The sequence below is a fragment of the Prionailurus viverrinus genome, chromosome B3 (assembly GCF_022837055.1).
Source record: "Prionailurus viverrinus isolate Anna chromosome B3, UM_Priviv_1.0, whole genome shotgun sequence".
NCBI classification, from domain to species: Eukaryota; Metazoa; Chordata; class Mammalia; order Carnivora; family Felidae; genus Prionailurus; species Prionailurus viverrinus.
The window spans coordinates 139,635,317-139,654,204 of NC_062566.1; the positions used below are offsets into that span (position 1 = coordinate 139,635,317).

Below are 18,888 nucleotides of genomic sequence, written 5' to 3' on the forward strand. Positions count from 1 at the left end.
TTCAAATTCATGAAGCAGAAAACAGATTGAGCGGCAAGAAGAAAGACAAAAGCACAATTGTAATCCGACATTTCAGCACCTCTCTTAGGAATGGGCAGAACAACTACATAGAAAATCAGTAAGGGAGCGCCTGGGTGGCTCCGTCGGTTGAGCGCCCGACTTTGGCTCAGGTCGTGATCTCACGGTCCGTGGGTTCAAGCCCCGCGTCGGGCTCTGTGCTGACAGCTCGGAGCTGGAGCCTGCTTCGGATTCTGGGTCTCCCCCTCTCTCTACCCTTCCCCACTCGCTCTCTCCCTCTCTCTATCAAAAATAAATAATCATTTAAAAATGTTAAAAAGAGGGGCACCTGGGTGGCTCAGTCGGTTGAGCGTCCGACTTCAGCTCAGGTCATGATGTCACAGTTTGTGGGTTCAAGCCCCACATCAGGCTCTGTGCTGACCACTTGCTCAGAGCCTGGAGCCTGCTTCAGATTCTGTGTCTCCTTCTCTCTCTGCCCCTCCCTGACTCATGCTTTGTCTCCCTCTGTTTCTCAAAAATAAATAAATGTAAAAAAAATTTTTTAAATAAAAATTTTAAAAAGAAAAAATCAGTAAAGATGTAGAAGACCCGAACAACACTTTCAACCAACCTGGCCTAATTGGTATTTCCTAGAACACGCCAACAGGAGCAAAATGGAGCTTCTAAGGTTGGGAGTTATCAGTGTATAGACGTGTTGAATGTCATGGGGTTAAGGGAGGTCACTTGGGGAGCTTTGTTAGGACACAAAAGCAGTCTGAAGACAGCATTGGGCCACTCCAACCTTTAGGGATGCAGAAGAGGAGAGGGGTCCAGCAAAGGAGACTGAGAAGGAGCCTAGTGTTGGAGGAGGGCCAGGTAAAGGAAACATTTAGAGGGGAGAGGGCCCTGCTGTATCAAAGCTGCCCAGCAGTCCGGCAAGATGAGAACCGAGGACTGATCACTGGATTTGGCCACGCGGAGGCCTTTGGTGACTTGGACAGCAGCACTTGCCCAGGGATGTCGGGGAGCTCTTGATCATTATGTCAAGGCAGGGTGAGCCGCAGCCCCACCCACGCTTATTTTCAAGGCATTTTGCTGGAGCCAAAAGATGGAGAGGTGCGGGCAGGCAACGTGGCAGGATTGTCTTTCTTTTTAAGGCAGGGATGCATTCGAGGAGGTTGGGCACCACTGGGAAGGATCAAGGCGGGAGAGGGCGAGCGTTTGGGAGCCAGAGAATTCAGAAGTGATATCCGTGAGAAGGGATGGGGTCCAGGGCGCGCAGGGAGCCATGGCCTTGGTCTGGGGACACAGGTCTTAGGTGAGGAAAGGGGTGGGGTACCTCTGGAGAAGAGCACCCAGGGGAGCATCAGGGGTCTCAGACGACCTCTAGGCAGAAGTGACCCCTAATCTGCCCTTAGACACAAAGTTCTCTAACCTTCCCAGTGGGCGGCGGGATGCAGGCCAGGCCACAGGCTGGCATTCGCCTCTGGTCACTGCCATTACTCATTCTGTAGCAAAGGGCAAGTGACCCGGGTGACCTTGGGAATGTGAACCCGGTGGCGCCCCCAGGACCCGGGCGCGGGGACTGGGGAGGGGCCTCCTTGCGCGCGCGCGTGTGTCCGCCTCCGCGCCACTAGGGGGCACCAAGAGACCGTTTGCTGGGTCTAGGCGCTGCCTACCTACCCCCCCCCCCCCCCCCCCACGTCCCGGGACCGCGACTCAGCAGGGTCCCGGCTTCACCTTGAGGCCCCCTGGACCGAACCCGGGCGGAAAGGGGGCGGGTGCTGGGGCCAGCTCATCCAAAAGCGCCCTGTAGCCTCCCCCTCCCCGGTGAGCGAAGGGCGGTGCAGTCTGCGCTGGCCGCGGAACGGCGGGGCCCGCCTGGGTTAAAGCAGCTGGAAGGTCAAAATCCAAAATGTGCCCTGTGGACCGGCGGCTGCTGCCATCGCCAGCACCCGGTTCCCGGGGGTAAGCGTTGGTCCCACAGCCATTAACCAAGCACCCACGTTGGGCCGGGCCCTGCTGCATTCCGAGCACATGGAACGAACGAACGAATGAATGAATGGGCAAGCCCTATATGGTATTTAGGGAGAGGAGGGGCGATCCCAGGCGCAGGGCCTGCAGGTACTGAGCCAGCGGGGCTTCCGCTGAGGGGCTCGGTGCCACCCCAGGGTCGGGAGAAGGAGAGAGGAGAGAGGCAGGGTAGGGATGGTACTGAGCCCCCAGCTGGGACTCTAGGAGCCACCCAGTGCAGTACGTTAAAGAGAGGGATGGGGAATGGACGCGATCTCCTCCGTGTAGACAGTTCATCCCCGATTTCTGAGAAAATACAAGTCGCCTAGCAGCCACAGTCATCCCCCATCAACTTGGAACGAATTCTCTTTCCAACAGCTCCCCCGCCCTTCTGTGCCCACTGCCCATTGAAAGCAGCTTCTGCTGCAGTAGGACAGGGGGAAACTGAGCCGCCTAACGGAGCAAGCGGTGGGAGAAGCCAGGCTTGGGGGGAGGACCCCCGCCGCCAATCCAAGGGCAGCTTGGAATTTGGTGGGGGCGGTGGGGGTGGGGCAGAGTCTGTGCCAGCAGGCCAAAAGGGCATGGTTACAAGAAATCTCCTCCCCTTGCAGCCCTGGGGGCGGCCCAGGGGTTAAGGAATTTAGAGTGCTTAGCCCCCTGGGTACAGTAAGCACTCAATCAACACTGACCATTCTTATTACATATTAAACACAGCAAACATCTTTATAAAACAGAAATGCCAGCACTTTGGGTCAATGTATGAATCTTTGCTCAGAGTCTTTCAATTTCCATCCTCTTGGAAATAACAAACACTTTTAATTTTGAACCTATCTGCAAATCCGAAGCCCGCTGCTCCGTTGCCCTGGATCGGGGCCAGGTTGCAGATGTTTGAGTGTCTCGGATGCCCAAGTGGCTGCGTCTCCTGGGGTCTTTTCAATGGTGCTGACTCACCATGCACACTGCAAGCAGCCTCGCTCCGTCTGCCAGGTCGCTGCTGGATTTCTGGGTCTCAGGTGGTGTGTGGTCAATTCAGAGTTCGCTAACCTGCACCTAACAGATTTCCCTCTTCATTCCTGTTCCTACCCCAAAGGACATAGGGGTGGGGGTGCGGGTGCTCGCATTCAGTGTTAGCTGTTGGTGACATTATTATTATTCGTTACCATTATGATCACAGAACAAACTCGTTGCAGTTGTTTTGTATTTTTCTTGGAAAGTTATCTATATCTGTGTGGGCATATCACACAAGGGTAGACTGATGGAGGGCAGGAGGATGGGGTACTGCTCTGTCCCCTCTTCCATGAGCTCCTTAGAGACAAGAATCATCTGATTAGTTTCCATGTTCCAGCAGCCTCTGGGGCTTGGCATTGGGTAATTGAGCAAGGATAAGCATATTGTATGTTTCCCAGTTTTCCAAAGATGATTTGGGGGAATCAAATCATCCTATCATCATCCTACCAATCAGGATTCAGCTCTGTGACTGTGCACTCGGATATAAAAATAACACCTTTGGCTTCCCTTCCTCCACCCAATTTAAGAAGCAAGTTACGAGTTTGAACTTTCAAAGGCCAATTAATGCTCCTTAAAAGAAACTGTCATCTCTAAACCAAGAGAGTGGGCAGCCTGGACTCTGGCCCTTGTCATCTCCGTGTAAGGGAGGAGATCCAGGTGGATGCGAGTTGGAGGGGAGCTTTAGCCGGCAGGCATCTCAGCCCCTGTCTTATGAGGACCCAGATGCTGAGGCCCATGGAATGACAGTGCCGCCCCGCTGCTAGCAGAGCAGCTCTGTTCTACATAGATGCTGTCACATAGGTCATCACAGCATCCCGGGGGGAATTATTTTGTTATTAGCAGCCAGGACCCATACCAGCTTGGCTTTATCCCATCGTTCAGATGTCATCTCCTGGCTTTACCTTACATTGCCTCTGCAGCCAGGGCTCCAGCCGCAACCTTCATTCAGGCTCCTCTGTCTTTGTAGAGGCTAGTTCCTCTGCGGGGAATATCCCCTTCCCAACCGCCCCTTTCCAGCCTAGCAATGTAGCACGCCCCTCGTCTCGTGCCCCTCTGAAAACGTTCTCCCTCTCTCCGTGCAGATCTAACACCACATATGTCATGACAGTATTTTAGCATTTAACACATTGTAGTCATTCATCCGTTCAACGCGAGGACATAGGCTAAATGCTTAGAGCAATGTCGATCACCGGCTAACTGCTCAAAAAAAAAAAGTTAGCTCTCGTCATTAACACCATTTACTCAATATTTATGGAGCGTCTCAGGCTCTGTGTTGTTCAGCCACAGCACCGAACAAGAGAGATACAGTCCCTGACCACCCCATACCGCCCACGAGCCAAGCCAAGTTCCCATCTTCAGGGTCTGCGATGCGGGAAACGCGGGACGCGCCCAGCATGGGGACTACAGATCCCAGAAGGCTGCGCGGCGGCGTCGCCGGGCCCGCCCGCGCGCATGCGCAACGTCGTGACGCCGGGGCGGCGAGCGGGCGCTAGTGGCTGAGGCGGCGGGTCGCGGGCGGGGCGGACCGGCGGGCGGCGGCCTTTAGGGCGGAGCCGGCGTCCGCTCCCCTCAGTCGGCCGCGGCTAGCGGACGGTCGGGTTCCGGTGCCCGTTTCTCTCGCTCGCCGGCTCGGCGCTCGCTCTCGTGTGGAGCTGCGGCCGCCTGCCCAGCGCTCCCTGCGGGTCCCGAGCGCGGCGCCATGTCAGAGCCGGGCGGCGGCGGCGGCGAGGACGGCTCGGCCGGCCTGGAGGTGTCGGCCGTGCAGAACGTGGCCGACGTGTCGGTGCTGCAGAAGCACCTGCGCAAGCTGGTGCCTCTGCTGCTGGAGGATGGCGGCGAGGCGCCGGCCGCGCTCGAGGCGGCGCTGGAGGAGAAGAGCGCCCTGGAGCAGATGCGCAAGTTCCTGTCCGACCCGCAGGTCCACACGGTCCTGGTGGAGCGCTCCACGCTCAAAGGTGCGGGGCCGGGCGTTGGGCCCGGGGGGGGGGGGGCAGGGTCGGGGTCCGGGGGGAGGGTCGCGGCCGGGGCGGGAGCGGCCTCGGGGCTGCAGACGCCCCGCGGGATGGGGCCCAGAGGCCGCCCGGCGAGGCCGGCGCCACACCCCCTGCCAGGCGGGAGTGGCGGGGGTGCCCCCTTCCGGGTCGCGGGGAACGACGAGGGTGCTCCCTGTCTAGCCGTCACCCAAAACAATGGGATCGCTTTGTCTGCTCGGGCCTCAAGATGGCCGAGTTGGGTGGAGACAGCGTCTCCCGGGCTGAGCGCGGGCGGAGGCCGCATCCCGGCCTCCAATGTCACATGAGCTTTTCGGTTTCGATTTGTGGCCGCGCCAGGCCGGCCTCGGGAGGGATGTGTCAGGGGCAGACCCGCGGAGCCGTGCGCAGCCTGGGGGTAGGGGTCGGAGCTGGGGGGGGGGGGGGAGCCCTGGCGGGCGGGCGTCCCGGCCCTGCCCCGTCGGAGCCAGATGCTGAGGCCCACGCAGTGACAGGGCCGGCCCGGGCCCGGCGCGGAGCATCCCTGTTCAGGGTGGATGCGCGCTCCCAGGGCTGCCTCTCGGTCCGCACCGCGTCCCTGCCGCCTGGGCGTATTGCCCCATTTCACACGCCAGCAAACAGGCTCAGGCGAAGTGACGCGCCCAAAGCCACCAGCCGACTCCCCTGCCCGGGCTAGACTCAGCATCTCGGTGGCCAGGACACTGCTGGGTCTCTCTAATCACACCCTTGGGTCACTGGAATACTTAGGTGATCCTTAATGACCCTGTAACATTTGAGTCTAGTTTGCAGGTTTTTTTTTTTAAAGAGAGACTCACTTGGGGACAGGGAGCAAAAGGGTTGCACATTCCAGCGGTCTCCTCAAATAGGGACCTTCCCAAAGGCGGCTAGGTTCGTCTTGAGAATCGAGCTTGTCTTCAGGGAGAGCTTCTGGACTCACTAGGACCCCTAAGATCTGGCGGCACAGTTTGGGTGTGGCGCCGCCCGTCTGGGAACTCGGGGGTGTCCGGGTACATTTAACCTTGGTACTGAGGGGCTGGCCACCGTGTGAAAATGTTTGCGGGGCGGCTCTGTACTGTCCCAAGACCCGCTGTCCGGGTCTGTCAAGAACAGAACTCGCTACCTGTCTCCCGACCTCCCCCACCCCCCCACCCCCACGCCCATGCTAATGTTTATTTCTGATAGTTTGTTTCTTTCAAAGGCTATTCTGGGTACTCGAGAGAGGCTTCATTGTAGCTTCTGCTTGGGTGGGAGGGTGGGAGGGTCAGAGTGTGTGAAAGAATATGTTTTAGATTCACGTGGAGTGTTCAAAGCAGAGGAGCCATTCCGAGGTATTTTTAGACTATTAATGTTGTTTAGGGTTTTCTGTTATGTTTAGGGTTATGTTTCCAGCATGGAAACCACTAGTGTTAAAAAAAAAAAAAATTTCACCCACCTACTCTTTTTCAGGAAGAGTGTGTATTTAGTCATGATAGAAAATTTAAAGTGTACAGATAACGAAAAAATCACCCGGAGTCCTTCGACCCAGATATAACCACTGTCAGCATTTTGGAATCTGTCCTTGTGGTCATTTTTCAATGAATATACATTATTTTATTAAAGTGTGTCTTAATTTGTGTTAAATCACTGTATTTTGAGTAGTTTGACCTTGACCAATTCTTGATCGTATTTTCATTGCAGTTTATGTATGAAAATTGGTGGTTTCTACGTTGGGTCTCCGTTTCTTTTTATGGAAAAAAAATAGTTTTTGCTTCTAGATTGGCTTTTCTCAAACGTTGGAACCAAACTTTGCTAAAATTATTGGGAAGCCCTATTTCTGTAGTATGCTTTCTTGTGCAGATCATCTGTTTTCTCGATGGCATATTTTCATATTTCAGTCCAAGCATCCAAATCTTGGCTCCATAATGACTTGCACTTTTGAGCGTTGACTGAGGAATGAGGGTGTCTAAAATTGAAATCCTACCTCATTACTGTATGTATAAAAATAAAAAATACTTCCAATAATTCAACCTGTCTCTAATTTATTTTTCACTTAAGAAATTTAAAGAGAGAGTATATGGTCCCATCAGTCTTATTAGCATCCTGACTAAACTAGCATAAGGTATTTAGACATCAGTACAGACCCGGGCACTTGATAAGGAGGGCTGTCTTCCGGGTGAGTTTTGAGTTAGCATCAGCCTTTGTACATTTAATCAAATGTGAGCATCCAGTACTTAGTTGCAGTGAAAAAGTAGGTTTGCTTTATAGTGTGGAAAACAGATGTGAATTGTTTAAACGGAGTAAAGACCATCAACAAGAATGAAGTCCTGATGTAGTGAACAGGGAAATTGCTTTTATTATTCCCTTTTTTTATTCCCCCTTTTCATAGAAAGAATTTTCCAAACACTTGTAATTGAATATAGACGCATTTATTTTTATTTCTTTTTTTTTATGGTTTTTTTTTTTTTTTTTTTTTTTTTTTTGAGAGAGAGAGAGAGAGAGAACACATGCGTGAGTGGAGGAAGGGCAGAGAGAGGGGGAGACACAGAATCCCAGGCAGGTTCCAAAATGTCAGTGCAGAGCCTGATGCGGGTGGAGCTCCCAAACCCTGAGATCATGACCTGAGCCGAAGTTAGATGCTTAACCGACTGAGCCACCCAGGCGCTCCAGAAGCATTTTTATATGAAGATATCTATTTTTTAACTACCCCAGCTAGCTATAAACTTTTCTGCTAGAGTACAGTATTCCTTGAAGTGTAGAGTAAAGGTTGTGAATTTAACAGTTTATTTTGCTGTGAAAGGATTGGAGGGTTGGTGGGAAGAGGAATATCAAATTACAGCTCCTGGTCCGAAAAACAGAAACCTCTTGTCTGTAATTCCTGGCCTGTAGGAAATTGTTTTCTTCCTAGCGTACTTCTAAAATTAGAGCCAGAAAGGTCCTCATCACTTAATAGGCATTTTATAGATTTAATGATGTTCTGTAGCAGTTTTCACCTGAAGTGCGTTTTTGGTTGGGTGGTAAAAAGGTAGAAGCAGGTGAGAGACGCTTCAGCCTGCAGCTGGGGGTGCCAGGATTGTCTGCGGGCTCCAGCTTGTTGGTGACCAGGCTCAGATCTGGTGCTGTGGGTTTTGGGTTTCGTCTACACTCAGGTGTCTTAGCCTTGGACCTTGGAGCTTTAAGACTGAGAACAGTGACTGCCTTTGGTCACTGCTCCTAAGGTTGGGGTTCCAGTTTATCCTAAAAGACGTAATTTAGGGGTTTTACATCTTCGTAGTGCAGAGATGGCTAGGAACAAGAATGTGAAAGAAAGCTGGAACCTTTTGCAGTACTCATCTTCTTAGAGATATGGCAGTGTGGAAGGTTTTCATGGGGGATGTTTTTGCGGATTTTAAAAATTATTTTTCTGTGGACTTAATTTCCCTAAAGGATGAAGAAATGATGACTAAAAACTATGCATTTCTGGCCTTTGCTTATTCCTCCAAATGGTAAAGTAAAATGGTTAAGAAATTAACAGAAAGGATTTTCTGGGACACGACGCTGTCTTGTCCCTCAGCCTGGGTTCCTGCTGTCCTGTGCTGTCACGCTGTAGGTGTGCACCCTTTGTAGGACAGACCAGTCTGCAGCCAAGATAAGTTTGAATGCAGTGTAGCATAGGAAGTGACATCATGTGCAGCGTGGGGACAAAGCGTCATCACTTCTTCTTAAAAAGTAAAGACGGAGGGAAAGTCTGTTTGCCGGCATCGTGGAGTGTTATGTGGGATCCGCCCCTCCCTTCACATTTCAGTTTTTGTTTATTCTTTTTTATTTTATTTTGAAAGAGACAGCGTGCGGGGAGGGGCAGAGAGAGGGGGAGAGAGAGAATGAGAATCCCGAGCAGGCACCACACTGTCAGCGCAGAGCCTGATGCAGGACTTGAACCCAGAAGCCTCGAGATCATGACCTGAGCCAAAACCAAGACTCAGGACGCCCGACCCACTGAGCCACCCAGGCGCCCCCCTCCCTTTACGTTTCTAACGGTGTTCCGAATGGAAGTCTTCAGGTTCGAGAGAAAACTCAGACTTTCCCACCATGCCCTGAGCCTCACACCAGAGCGTGGGGTGGTCGTGGCAAAGAAGTCACAGCCCCTGAGAAGGAGGACGAAGGGGTGATGGATGTTGAGGTGACAGGAAAAAGCATCAGCCGCTGCAAAGGGGGAGCTGAAGCAAACATGTGAGAGAGAAGGGGGAGAACGTGTGACAGTGATCAGTCCAAATAACGTGGTGCTTGTATGCTGTGGATTTTAAGAGGAAAAGAAGACGAAAGATAAGCAGAACCAGGAACATGTAACAAGTAGCCTGGTAGTTTGAGCCAAGGAAAACAGCCGCTGCCTGTGCTGGATGGGACGAGGCTTGCCCTGTGGCTGGGGGAGGGTGGGAGGGCAGGGAGAATGGAGGGAGTGACCACGGACCCATGGAGTGGGGCAGCCTCGCCTGTGCCTTTACCAGTTTGCGGTGCTCCTTTTCCTTTGTGAAGCATACCCGGTCCCCCTAGGAGAGGAAGGGTGAGTCTTAAGATAATCGAGTGCACGTCTTTTTATATTCGTTAAATGAGACATAATGCTCACCTAATCACAGCGTAATGATACAAATCACTCTTGGTTTGAACTGCATTAAACCAGTCTTTCAGTAGAAATATACACAGATTAGTGCTAATTGATGTTTTAAACATCTCTACAACTCAGAAGTTAACCCGAGACACGTGCACAGGTCACTAAATATGTACTAATGTAGCTTGTAGCAAAGGAACTCATGTAGCAAAGCTCCCCACTTCTGTATTGGTACTTTGATTCTTGGAACGTATTAGCAGGCAGTACAGTGTTGGGCCATCGTGTATTAACCAGTAACTTCCCTGGCATTAGGAAACTGATTCAAACTTTACTGAAAGCAGTATTGCCTGCTAAAATATGCAGATTATGTTTGTATGTAAGCTTCTAAATATAGCAGGATTAATAGCTTCTTTGTTGTTAAGAATTATCCATGATCTTTCCTCGTCTGAACAATTTTAAAAAATGTTTCGGCAGAAGTAGAGTGTCAAACTATTATTATTTGAAAGATGTAATAATTTACAGGGAGGCAAAAAGGTTAATTATTTGTTGGCAGTTTATTAAACAATGATATAAGTTCTTTCTACTAAGAATCGGGCGTTTGATCTCTATGGAGAATAAGCATTAAAAAACGAATCCAAAATGTCTTCTATGATTTCCATAAATTATTATCATCAAGAGAAGTTAGGGTTTTAACAAAGCAGTAGAGGGTGCCTATCGGATACCCTTGTGTGAGGACGGGGTCTTTGGGCGTGCCTTCCTGAGCTCAGGCGGGGTTCTGTCGCATTGCGGTAGCCCTGGTGTAGGGCTGGGAGCTGGGCGTTCCCAGCAGTGTCGTGGCGGAGCTGGGCCGTGACTCATCGCCTGGCGTAGTGCCCGCTTCCTTTAACCCTGTCTGCGTTAGGAAGTACAGGCAGTGTGGCCAGATGCTGCATCCAGCTGACACGTTTTCTGTGTGATTTTATTTTGTGTAGATGTGAATCTTGTATCAGAGAAATTATTCACTGTTGCGTGTTTAGTTATGTCAGTAATTTCCTTTGATTTTTGAATATCACTTTTATTTCCTAGATATTGTTGGAATGCTATTTTGACGATATATATTTTATATAAATCCTAGAACAGCGTTCAAAAAATTGAGAGAGGAAATATTTCATAATCCTACCACCCTGACAATTAATTATTTTAGTTTGAGAGTATTTACTTATGCTCTGTTTCATGGGTTGGATTTTAGAGATGGCCATCATATGTGTGGTTGGTTTCAGGCAGTATGATCTATCCTATCTTGTGGTATATCCATATTTTGGTAGTTAAACCAGATTGATTTATTTAGTTTCTTTTATTTTCCCCCTAAGTTAGTCAGGTTTAAAAAACAGCTAGGCATTACCTGGCGTACAAGACTGTTTTGCCACCTCCTCTCCCTTCCTAAAATTATACTAAAAGTAATGTTTTGGAAGTTATTGTCTTCTTGACAGATATGCTAATATTTTTTATTTTCTAATATAAACTTTGTATTTGTTTCACCTTAAAGCTAATGAAGTAAACAGTTTTTGCTCAGACCCTGTATACCCAGATTTTCAGTTTTTGGTGCTTAAAGAACCTGTATAGACCTCCTAATACCCCACCCTCCCCCTCTGCTGTCCGTTGCACTTATTTTTTATTCTACATTTCAGTTCCAGTGTAGTTAACGTACAGTGTTATCAGGTGTACGATACAGTGATTCAGCAATTCTGTGCCCTATTCTGTGTTTACAATAAGTGTACTCTTAATCCCCTTCACATATTTCCACCCCCTACTCTGCCCATTTTACATGTTGAATTTGAAACCCAGAGGAAGAGGGGCGCCTGGGTGGCTCGGTCGGTTAAGCATCCGACTTCAGCTCAGGTCATGATCTCATGGTTTGTGAGTTCGAGCCCCGCGTCGGGCTCTGTGCTGACAGCTCAGAGCCTGGAGCCTGCTTTGGAATCTGTGACTCCCCCTCTCTCTCTGTCCCCTCCCCAGCTCATGCTCATGCTCTGTCTCTCAGAAAACAAATAAACGTTAAAAACAATTTTTTTAATTAAAAAAAGAAACCCAGAGGAAGAAACATGACTTTTCTAAGATCACTTAGCTAACTCTGCTGCCTTTGCTATTACATCATGACTTCAAAGTAAAGGTGAACTGCATACATCACGTTAATCCTTAGGTAGTAACTTTGCTGATGCCGCTACTTCACACATTCCCTGTCCTTGGCATTTGCTTAGGCAGTTCCGTGTGGCTGCAAAGATAATTCACCTGGAGCATTTAGGCAGCGAGTGCATTAGTACTAGATCTAGAGGTTTGGATTATTTCTAATTCTTTCAAGTTTTAAGTTTTCTTTTTTTTAAGTTTATTTATTTTGAGGCCGAGAGAAGGGGAGGAACAGAGAGAAAGGGAGAGACAGAATCACAAGCAAGCTCCGCACTGGGGCTCGAACTCACCAACCTTGAGATCATGGCCTGAGCAGAGACCAAGAGTCAGACACCCAACTGACTGAGCCACCCAGGCCCCCCACAAATTTTAGTTTCTCAGTTGTGGTTTTTAAATTATTTAGACATTTTGTTTACATGCATCTTGAGCTATCTTAACTATTCCATTAAGCTTGAATTCCAGTAAGTTTGTTTGTTTGTTTATGTTTATTTTTGAGAGAGAGTGCTCTAACAGGGGAGGGGCATAGAGAGGAGGGTTACAGAGGATCTGAAGTGGGCTTTGCACTGACAGCAGTGAGCCCAGGTGATGTGGGGCTTGAACTCATGGACCATGAGATCATGACCTGAGCCAAAGTTGGACATTCAACCGACTGAGCCACCCAGGTGGCCCTTCCCCCGCCCCCCCCCCCCCCCCCCCCATCCAGTACACTTTTCAAAATGGCCTCGCTGCATAATGAGCCTCCTGGGTGGCTCAGTTGGTTGAGCATCAACTCTTGATTTCGGCTCAGGCCATGATCTCATGGTTGGTGGGACTGAGCCCCTCATTGGGCTGCGTGCTGACAGCACGGAACCTGCTTGGAACTTTCTCTCTCTCTCCCTCTCTCTGCTCCTCCCTTGCTCTCTATCAAAAATAAATAAACACATACATCAAAAAATAAAAATAAAATGACTGCTGTGCTTAGTGTTTGCAGAGCCGAGTCTAGCATGGCCCCTGCCCACAAGAGCTCACAGTAGGGGAGTAAGATGCATCCATACATCAGCCCCGGAGCAGGCTCTGAAAAGTGGTATCTGAGCAGAGGGGAGGCTGGGTGAATGCCTCTCCGTGACCCCAGGGATATTCCTTCATAATGGTTTTCTTGACGGGTGTTTGCCCTGGGTGGGGCTTGATGAGGGACTGGGCAGGCCGTGGACTGGGGAGGACCCCTGGTTTGGAATCACAAACTTCTGAGTTCTCCAGACAGGTGTCTGAGGGCAATTTACTTAAATTTCTTACTTGGAAAGCATGGGTAATAATAGTCATGCCAACCCTTACGGGGTTGTCATGAGGGTTAGATGTGTGACATACCTAAACTATTTGATAAAACACCTGTCACGTAGTGAGTGTTGGGTTATGAATGGAGTGCACAGAGTGGAGAGCGCCTTCTGTGTTGGGAGTGCGAGGGTGAGACTGCTGGGAGGGGTGGTGAGCTATCTTACCAGGGCCAGACCCTGCTCTGGTACCTCCAACACCCCAGGTGCTCCAGTGCCTGCTGGACTTACAGAAAAAGGAGTAGAGGTACGGGGAGTTCACTACCTTGCCCAGGATTGCACAGCAAAGTGCCTGGGTCAGGATTCGGAAAAAAATGGGGAGGAAGGAAAAAGTCATGTGGGTGTTTCAATGTCAGGTTGCAGTAGGGTGAGGCTAATCATTCTCTAAGCTTTTGATAAATTAAAAATTGGTAATGGTGACTTGAATTGATACAGTATTTATTATGATTTGTAGAGGATGTTGGTGATGAAGGCGAAGAAGAAAAAGAATTCATTTCCTATAATATCAACATAGACATTCATTATGGAGTTAAGTCCAATAGGTGAGTAAAGTGAATACACTGTTGTCTTGTATTATAAGCTTGTGAGACGTGAATATAGATCTTAACTGACTTAGACGAAGACATTAAGAAAACACTCAAGATTTCTGCTCTTTAAATCAGTATCTTTGAGTTCACGTATTGAAATTCAGAGGATTTCCAAGTCAGTATAAGCTCTAAAATATTCTTATTTTAATTGCTATGTCATGGCATCCATTTTAGTATTGAGCCCATAAATGTATTTAACGTATATAATAACAATTCTGAGGTTATATCTGCATTTTCATTATTATAAATAACTAGTAAACACCTAGTAAAGATTCTTAGGTGGAGGTCTGATTTTTCTTAGTATAAAGAAAGAAAGCATTACCGGTTGAGATGCAGTGTGTCCTTAAAATCTTTAATGCATGTGACCAGATCTTTCCAATCTTCTAGAAGAGCGGTGCCAATTTACACTCCAGTAGACATATCCAACGTTTATTTATTTTTGGGACAGAGAGAGACAGAGCATGAACGGGGGTGGGGCAGAGAGAGAGGGAGACACAGAATCGGAAACAGGCTCCAGGCTCTGAGCCGTCAGCCCAGAGCCTGACGCGGGGCTCGAACTCCCGGACCGCGAGATCGTGACCTGGCTGAAGTCGGACGCTTAACCGACTGCGCCACCCAGGCGGCCCTTCAGTAGACATATCCAAATTTAAATATGTAAATGCTTAATTTATACTGTGTTTGCTTTTTAAACCTTTTTATTTTTAATAATTTCAAGCTTACAAGAGTTGCATGAACTATATATAGTTGATATCAGATATCAGTTGTTAACATCGCCCCGTTTGCACTATTGTTTTCTTTCCTGAACCATTTGAGAGTTAGTTATAGACAACCTGCTCCTTTATTCCTAAATACTTCAGCGTATGTCTTAAGAACAAGGATATTCCTATTCATAGCCTCCATACAAGTTTTAAATTCATGAAGTACGGGTACAATAGTATTCTTGATGTACTGTGTATATTCAAATTGTCTCAATAATGTCCCTTCTAGTAACTTCCTTGATCCAGACTCTAACTCTGTGTCTTTCGTGACATTGACATTTTTGATAAGCACAGACTAGTGGTGATTAGATTTCGGTTTGTACATTGTTGGCAGGGATGCTATTAAGACGTCTTCCTTTTCAGTGTGTCACCGCAGGAAACTTCAGTGACTTTTTAGAATAATATAAAGTGTTACGTATAAAGTACTGGCCTGGGAACAGAAAACTCAAATGCTATTTTTTTAAACTATTAATTTAACTACCTTTGAGCACCTGTTACGTGTAAGATATGGCAGTAGGTATACAGAGAAAACTTGGTTCCCAAGAAGCTTGTGGTCTTTTGGGAGGAAGATTGGCTTGGCAGACACACAACTGACTGTACTGCTTGGCGAAATCTTAGAAGTGCAGAATACCATGAAACAAGGAGATTGGAGAGAGTGATTCTGGTTAGGGGAGACCCCAAAGTGTTGTAATGCTGGAATTGGGTTTTGAGGTTTCCTTGGAATTTCAGCAGCTGAATGTAGATTTCTTAAGCAAAGCCACAGAGGTGCATAATGTTTAGAGAATGGGACATCTGTTCTCAGTTGTGTCTTGGGTAAGGAAGAAGGTACATAACGAGATAGAACCGGAAGAGTTGGTTTAGGCCAGGTCGTGCGCGGCCCAGAATGCCCTCTTGTCACTTTAACCTGTGGGTGGCTTTTGTTTATTCAAGCCGACGTGTGACTTAATGCCATAAACGAATGGTACCAGCTGGCATAAGATCAGAGTTAATTATGTCGTGACTTGTAACTTGCAGTTGCTATAGAGGTTCGTTTGCGTGAGGCCAAGATTATGAACTCAACCCTTACATATGGGACAGATTGACTTTGCCTGGTTTCATGGTCACGTGCCAAAACCTTAATCTTGATTCGATCGATTGTTCTCACATAAGCGAGTAAAGAAAGGTAAGCAATGTATTTCAGTGTCAGAAAAGGGACCATCTGATCTATTCTTACCGTGATTTTTAAATTACAACATTCAAATGAATTTTTAATTTGTGTGCGATACAGAAAGGGAGACAGTTACCAAAACTATTTAGGAGTGAGGCTCTTTGTTCTAATTTCTTCTTTTGCTTTCTTTTAGCTTGGCATTCATTAAACGCACTCCAGTAATTGATGCAGACAAACCAGTGTCTTCTCAGCTTCGGGTCCTCACACTCAGTGAAGACTCACCGTATGAAACCTTGCATTCTTTCATTAGCAATGCGGTGGCTCCTTTCTTTAAGTCCTATATCAGAGAGTCTGGCAAGGCAGACAGGTAAAAACCATTTTTCCTTTGTTGGTTTGAATGTCCTATTTCCCTGAGTGTTCTCAGGAGACCACGAGAGATAATGTAAAATTCGGGACTTGGGAAGGCAAGGCTAATATTCCAAAAGGACATAAATCTCTTGCTTTAATAAGATGCATATTATTAATGTTTGACAGACTTAAAATAATAGGGTCTCTTGGGAGACCAACAGCACACTAAGTTTGGAGTCTTTGTTAACTTTTTTAGGGATGGTGATAAAATGGCTCCCTCAGTTGAAAAAAAGATTGCAGAACTTGAAATGGGGCTCCTTCACTTGCAGCAGAATATTGAAATTCCAGAGATCAGCCTGCCAATTCATCCCATTATTACAAATGTGGCAAAACAGTGTTACGAGCGTGGAGAAAAGCCAAAAGTTACAGACTTTGGAGATAAGGTCGAAGACCCAACTTTTCTCAATCAATTACAATCAGGAGTTAACCGCTGGATCCGAGAAATTCAGAAAGTAAGAGCACGGTGTTGGATGTATTATGTAAAGTACTTCACTCTTTTTTAATGTCTCTCAGAAACTGGCCTGCATTTTTGTCATTGAGGTAAAGTCTCTGATGATGTTAGCGGTGCTCCCCTTTGTCCTGGGAATGCCCAACCGAGGGCTAACGTTGGCCCAGGTAGAACGGTCAGGGTACAGTGTGGTTATTTAAATGTTCGCCCTGAGAGAGCGTTGATTTCAGCTCTCTTATACCTTTGCTTTCAAGTTAAGCCACTTGCAATTGACGGAAGAAAATCTACTTGAAATACAAAAATCAAGTTGTAATGCATGAGTTTAATTAATGATATTTTTCTACTTTTATTTAAAAATAGTGAATACTCTTGAATGTTATTTATCTTTAAAGGTGACCAAACTGGATAGAGACCCTGCCTCAGGAACAGCCTTGCAGGAAATCAGTTTTTGGTTGAACTTGGAACGTGCACTGTACCGCATACAGGAGAAACGAGAGAGCCCAGAAGTCCTACTTACTCTGGATATCTTGAAACATGGCAAGCGTTTCCATGCCACTGTCAGTTTTGACACTGACACAGGTAAACGCTGGAACTAATGATGTGATCAGTAAGAGACTAATCTGGCTTTTGTGAGACCATACTGATAATTTCAGTGAAAATCAATGAATGGACCATCTTCCCTGTTTCCTCTCTCGTATCTCGTCTCCGTTTCCCCCAGTTCTAGGTAATGACGGTAATTTTCCCACATACCTTCCTGCCCCTTCAGGAGTCGTGAGGACATGTGCCAATTTCTAGACCTGAGTGTAGAGAGCCTTGGGAGTTTCCCTCCTGCTTCTCAGTTACTTGGTTTCTTGAGTAAGCAGTACTTTTTTAGCATAAAGTCAAGTGTGCTTTTGACAGTCCGGGCCGGGGGACGGTTGACATTAAGCGGAAGTTGTTTGGCCACAGGGCTGTGGAAGGAGAGCTGGTTGGGGCTTTCTCTTCCTCTTTTACCTGCCCCTTTTCCCTGTTCAGCCTTCCTCCCTGTTCTGAAAAGTGGCCAAGACGAGTTTACTTTTCTGAATGGACAGCAGTGTGAGTGACATTGTCTTGGCACACTCTGGGCACTCAACTGTTTGAATGAGCAGGCATGTTTGGGCATTTCTCTCCAGCTCTGCCCACCAGGGAATGTTAGAGCAAGGAGTCAGGGCTGCGGTAGTTGTCGTGTTCTTTTCCTTCCCCTCCAAAAAAAGGCGTGCTGCCCACATTTGAAATGTTAGGGGAGGTTCTAGGTAGAAACCTTCTAGTTGCTTTGGTCACATTGCACGTGTTACCTGAGCATTCAGTAATGCTGAAGGTTATGCCTTGAAATTTAGATATACCTCTGAAACTTTTACTCCTTCCCCCCTTTTTTTTTTTTTTTTTAATCTTAATGTTAGAAGAGTCAGAAAGTAGACTAGGACCCAGGTGTTTCTGTGATTCTGTGTCCGTAACACACTCCCTTCACTTGAGCTGTGGGTGTAACATTTTCATTTTAGTGTTCCTAAGGATGATAACACTGTAGTTCTTCTAACCTTAATGTTATTCATAGAACATTTCGATGGTATAGAAAGCAAGAAAAGAAATCACCCGCGGCCTTTAACGTATGCATGAGTTGACTGATGTTCTTAAAAAAGCAACAGTGAGGGGCGCCTGGGTGGCGCAGTCGGTTAAGCGTCCGACTTCAGCCAGGTCACGATCTCGCGGTCCGGGAATTCGAGCCCCGCGTCGGGCTCTGGGCTGACGGCTCAGAGCCTGGAGCCTGTTTCCGATTCTGTGTCTCCCTCTCTCTCTGCCCCTCCCCCGTTCATGCTCTGTCTCTCTCTGTCCCAAAAATAAATAAACGTTGAAAAAAAAAAAAAAAGCAACAGTGAGACCGTCCGTTAATTAACAGAGGATCATCCTGTTAATAACATGTTCCTTTTTTTCAAATATAAATGGTTTCGGTGTCACTGAATCTTCAGCAACGTGAAAGTGTTCCGTCGTGAGGCTGTATTTCAGTTTCCTTACCCAGTATTAAGCTGTAAGCAGTAGCCTCTTCATTGTATCACTTTCTTTAAATTAAGATGTGATTGACATACAACATTACGTTATACCTATGTTACCTTACATGCAAACCATTCACTGTTTCTTGGTCAATCCAGGTCTAAAACAGGCTTTGGAGACTGTGAATGACTATAACCCCCTGATGAAGGATTTTCCTCTGAACGACTTACTGTCTGCCACTGAGCTGGACAAAATAAGGCAGGCTCTCGTTGCCATTTTCACCCATCTGAGAAAGATCCGAAACACAAAATACCCCATTCAGAGGGCACTGCGTTTGGTGGAAGCGATTTCAAGAGACTTGAGTTCTCAGTTACTCAAAGTATTGGGCACCAGAAAATTGATGCATGTTGCTTATGAGGAATTTGAAAAAGTAAGTTTTAATATATCAGAAAACCAGCCTCAGGCACCGAGATGAAAACACGGCTGTAATAACAAG

General features: G+C 47.5%; 1 protein-coding gene across 2 annotated transcripts in view; it reads left to right on the top strand.

The window, feature by feature from the left end:
* Positions 1–4,568: 4,568 nt before the first annotated feature.
* The window catches only part of DYNC1H1 (dynein cytoplasmic 1 heavy chain 1), a 77,849-nt gene continuing 63,529 nt past the window's right edge, over positions 4,569–18,888 (top strand). For both annotated transcript variants that reach the window (XM_047864560.1, XM_047864558.1), the window contains exons 1-6: positions 4,569–4,973; positions 13,495–13,582; positions 15,726–15,899; positions 16,137–16,392; positions 16,781–16,967; positions 18,551–18,822. In XM_047864560.1, the coding sequence (XP_047720516.1) occupies positions 4,718–4,973; positions 13,495–13,582; positions 15,726–15,899; positions 16,137–16,392; positions 16,781–16,967; positions 18,551–18,822 (1,233 nt within the window). In that variant the 5' untranslated portion in view covers positions 4,569–4,717. The remainder of the gene's footprint in view (positions 4,974–13,494; positions 13,583–15,725; positions 15,900–16,136; positions 16,393–16,780; positions 16,968–18,550; positions 18,823–18,888) is intronic.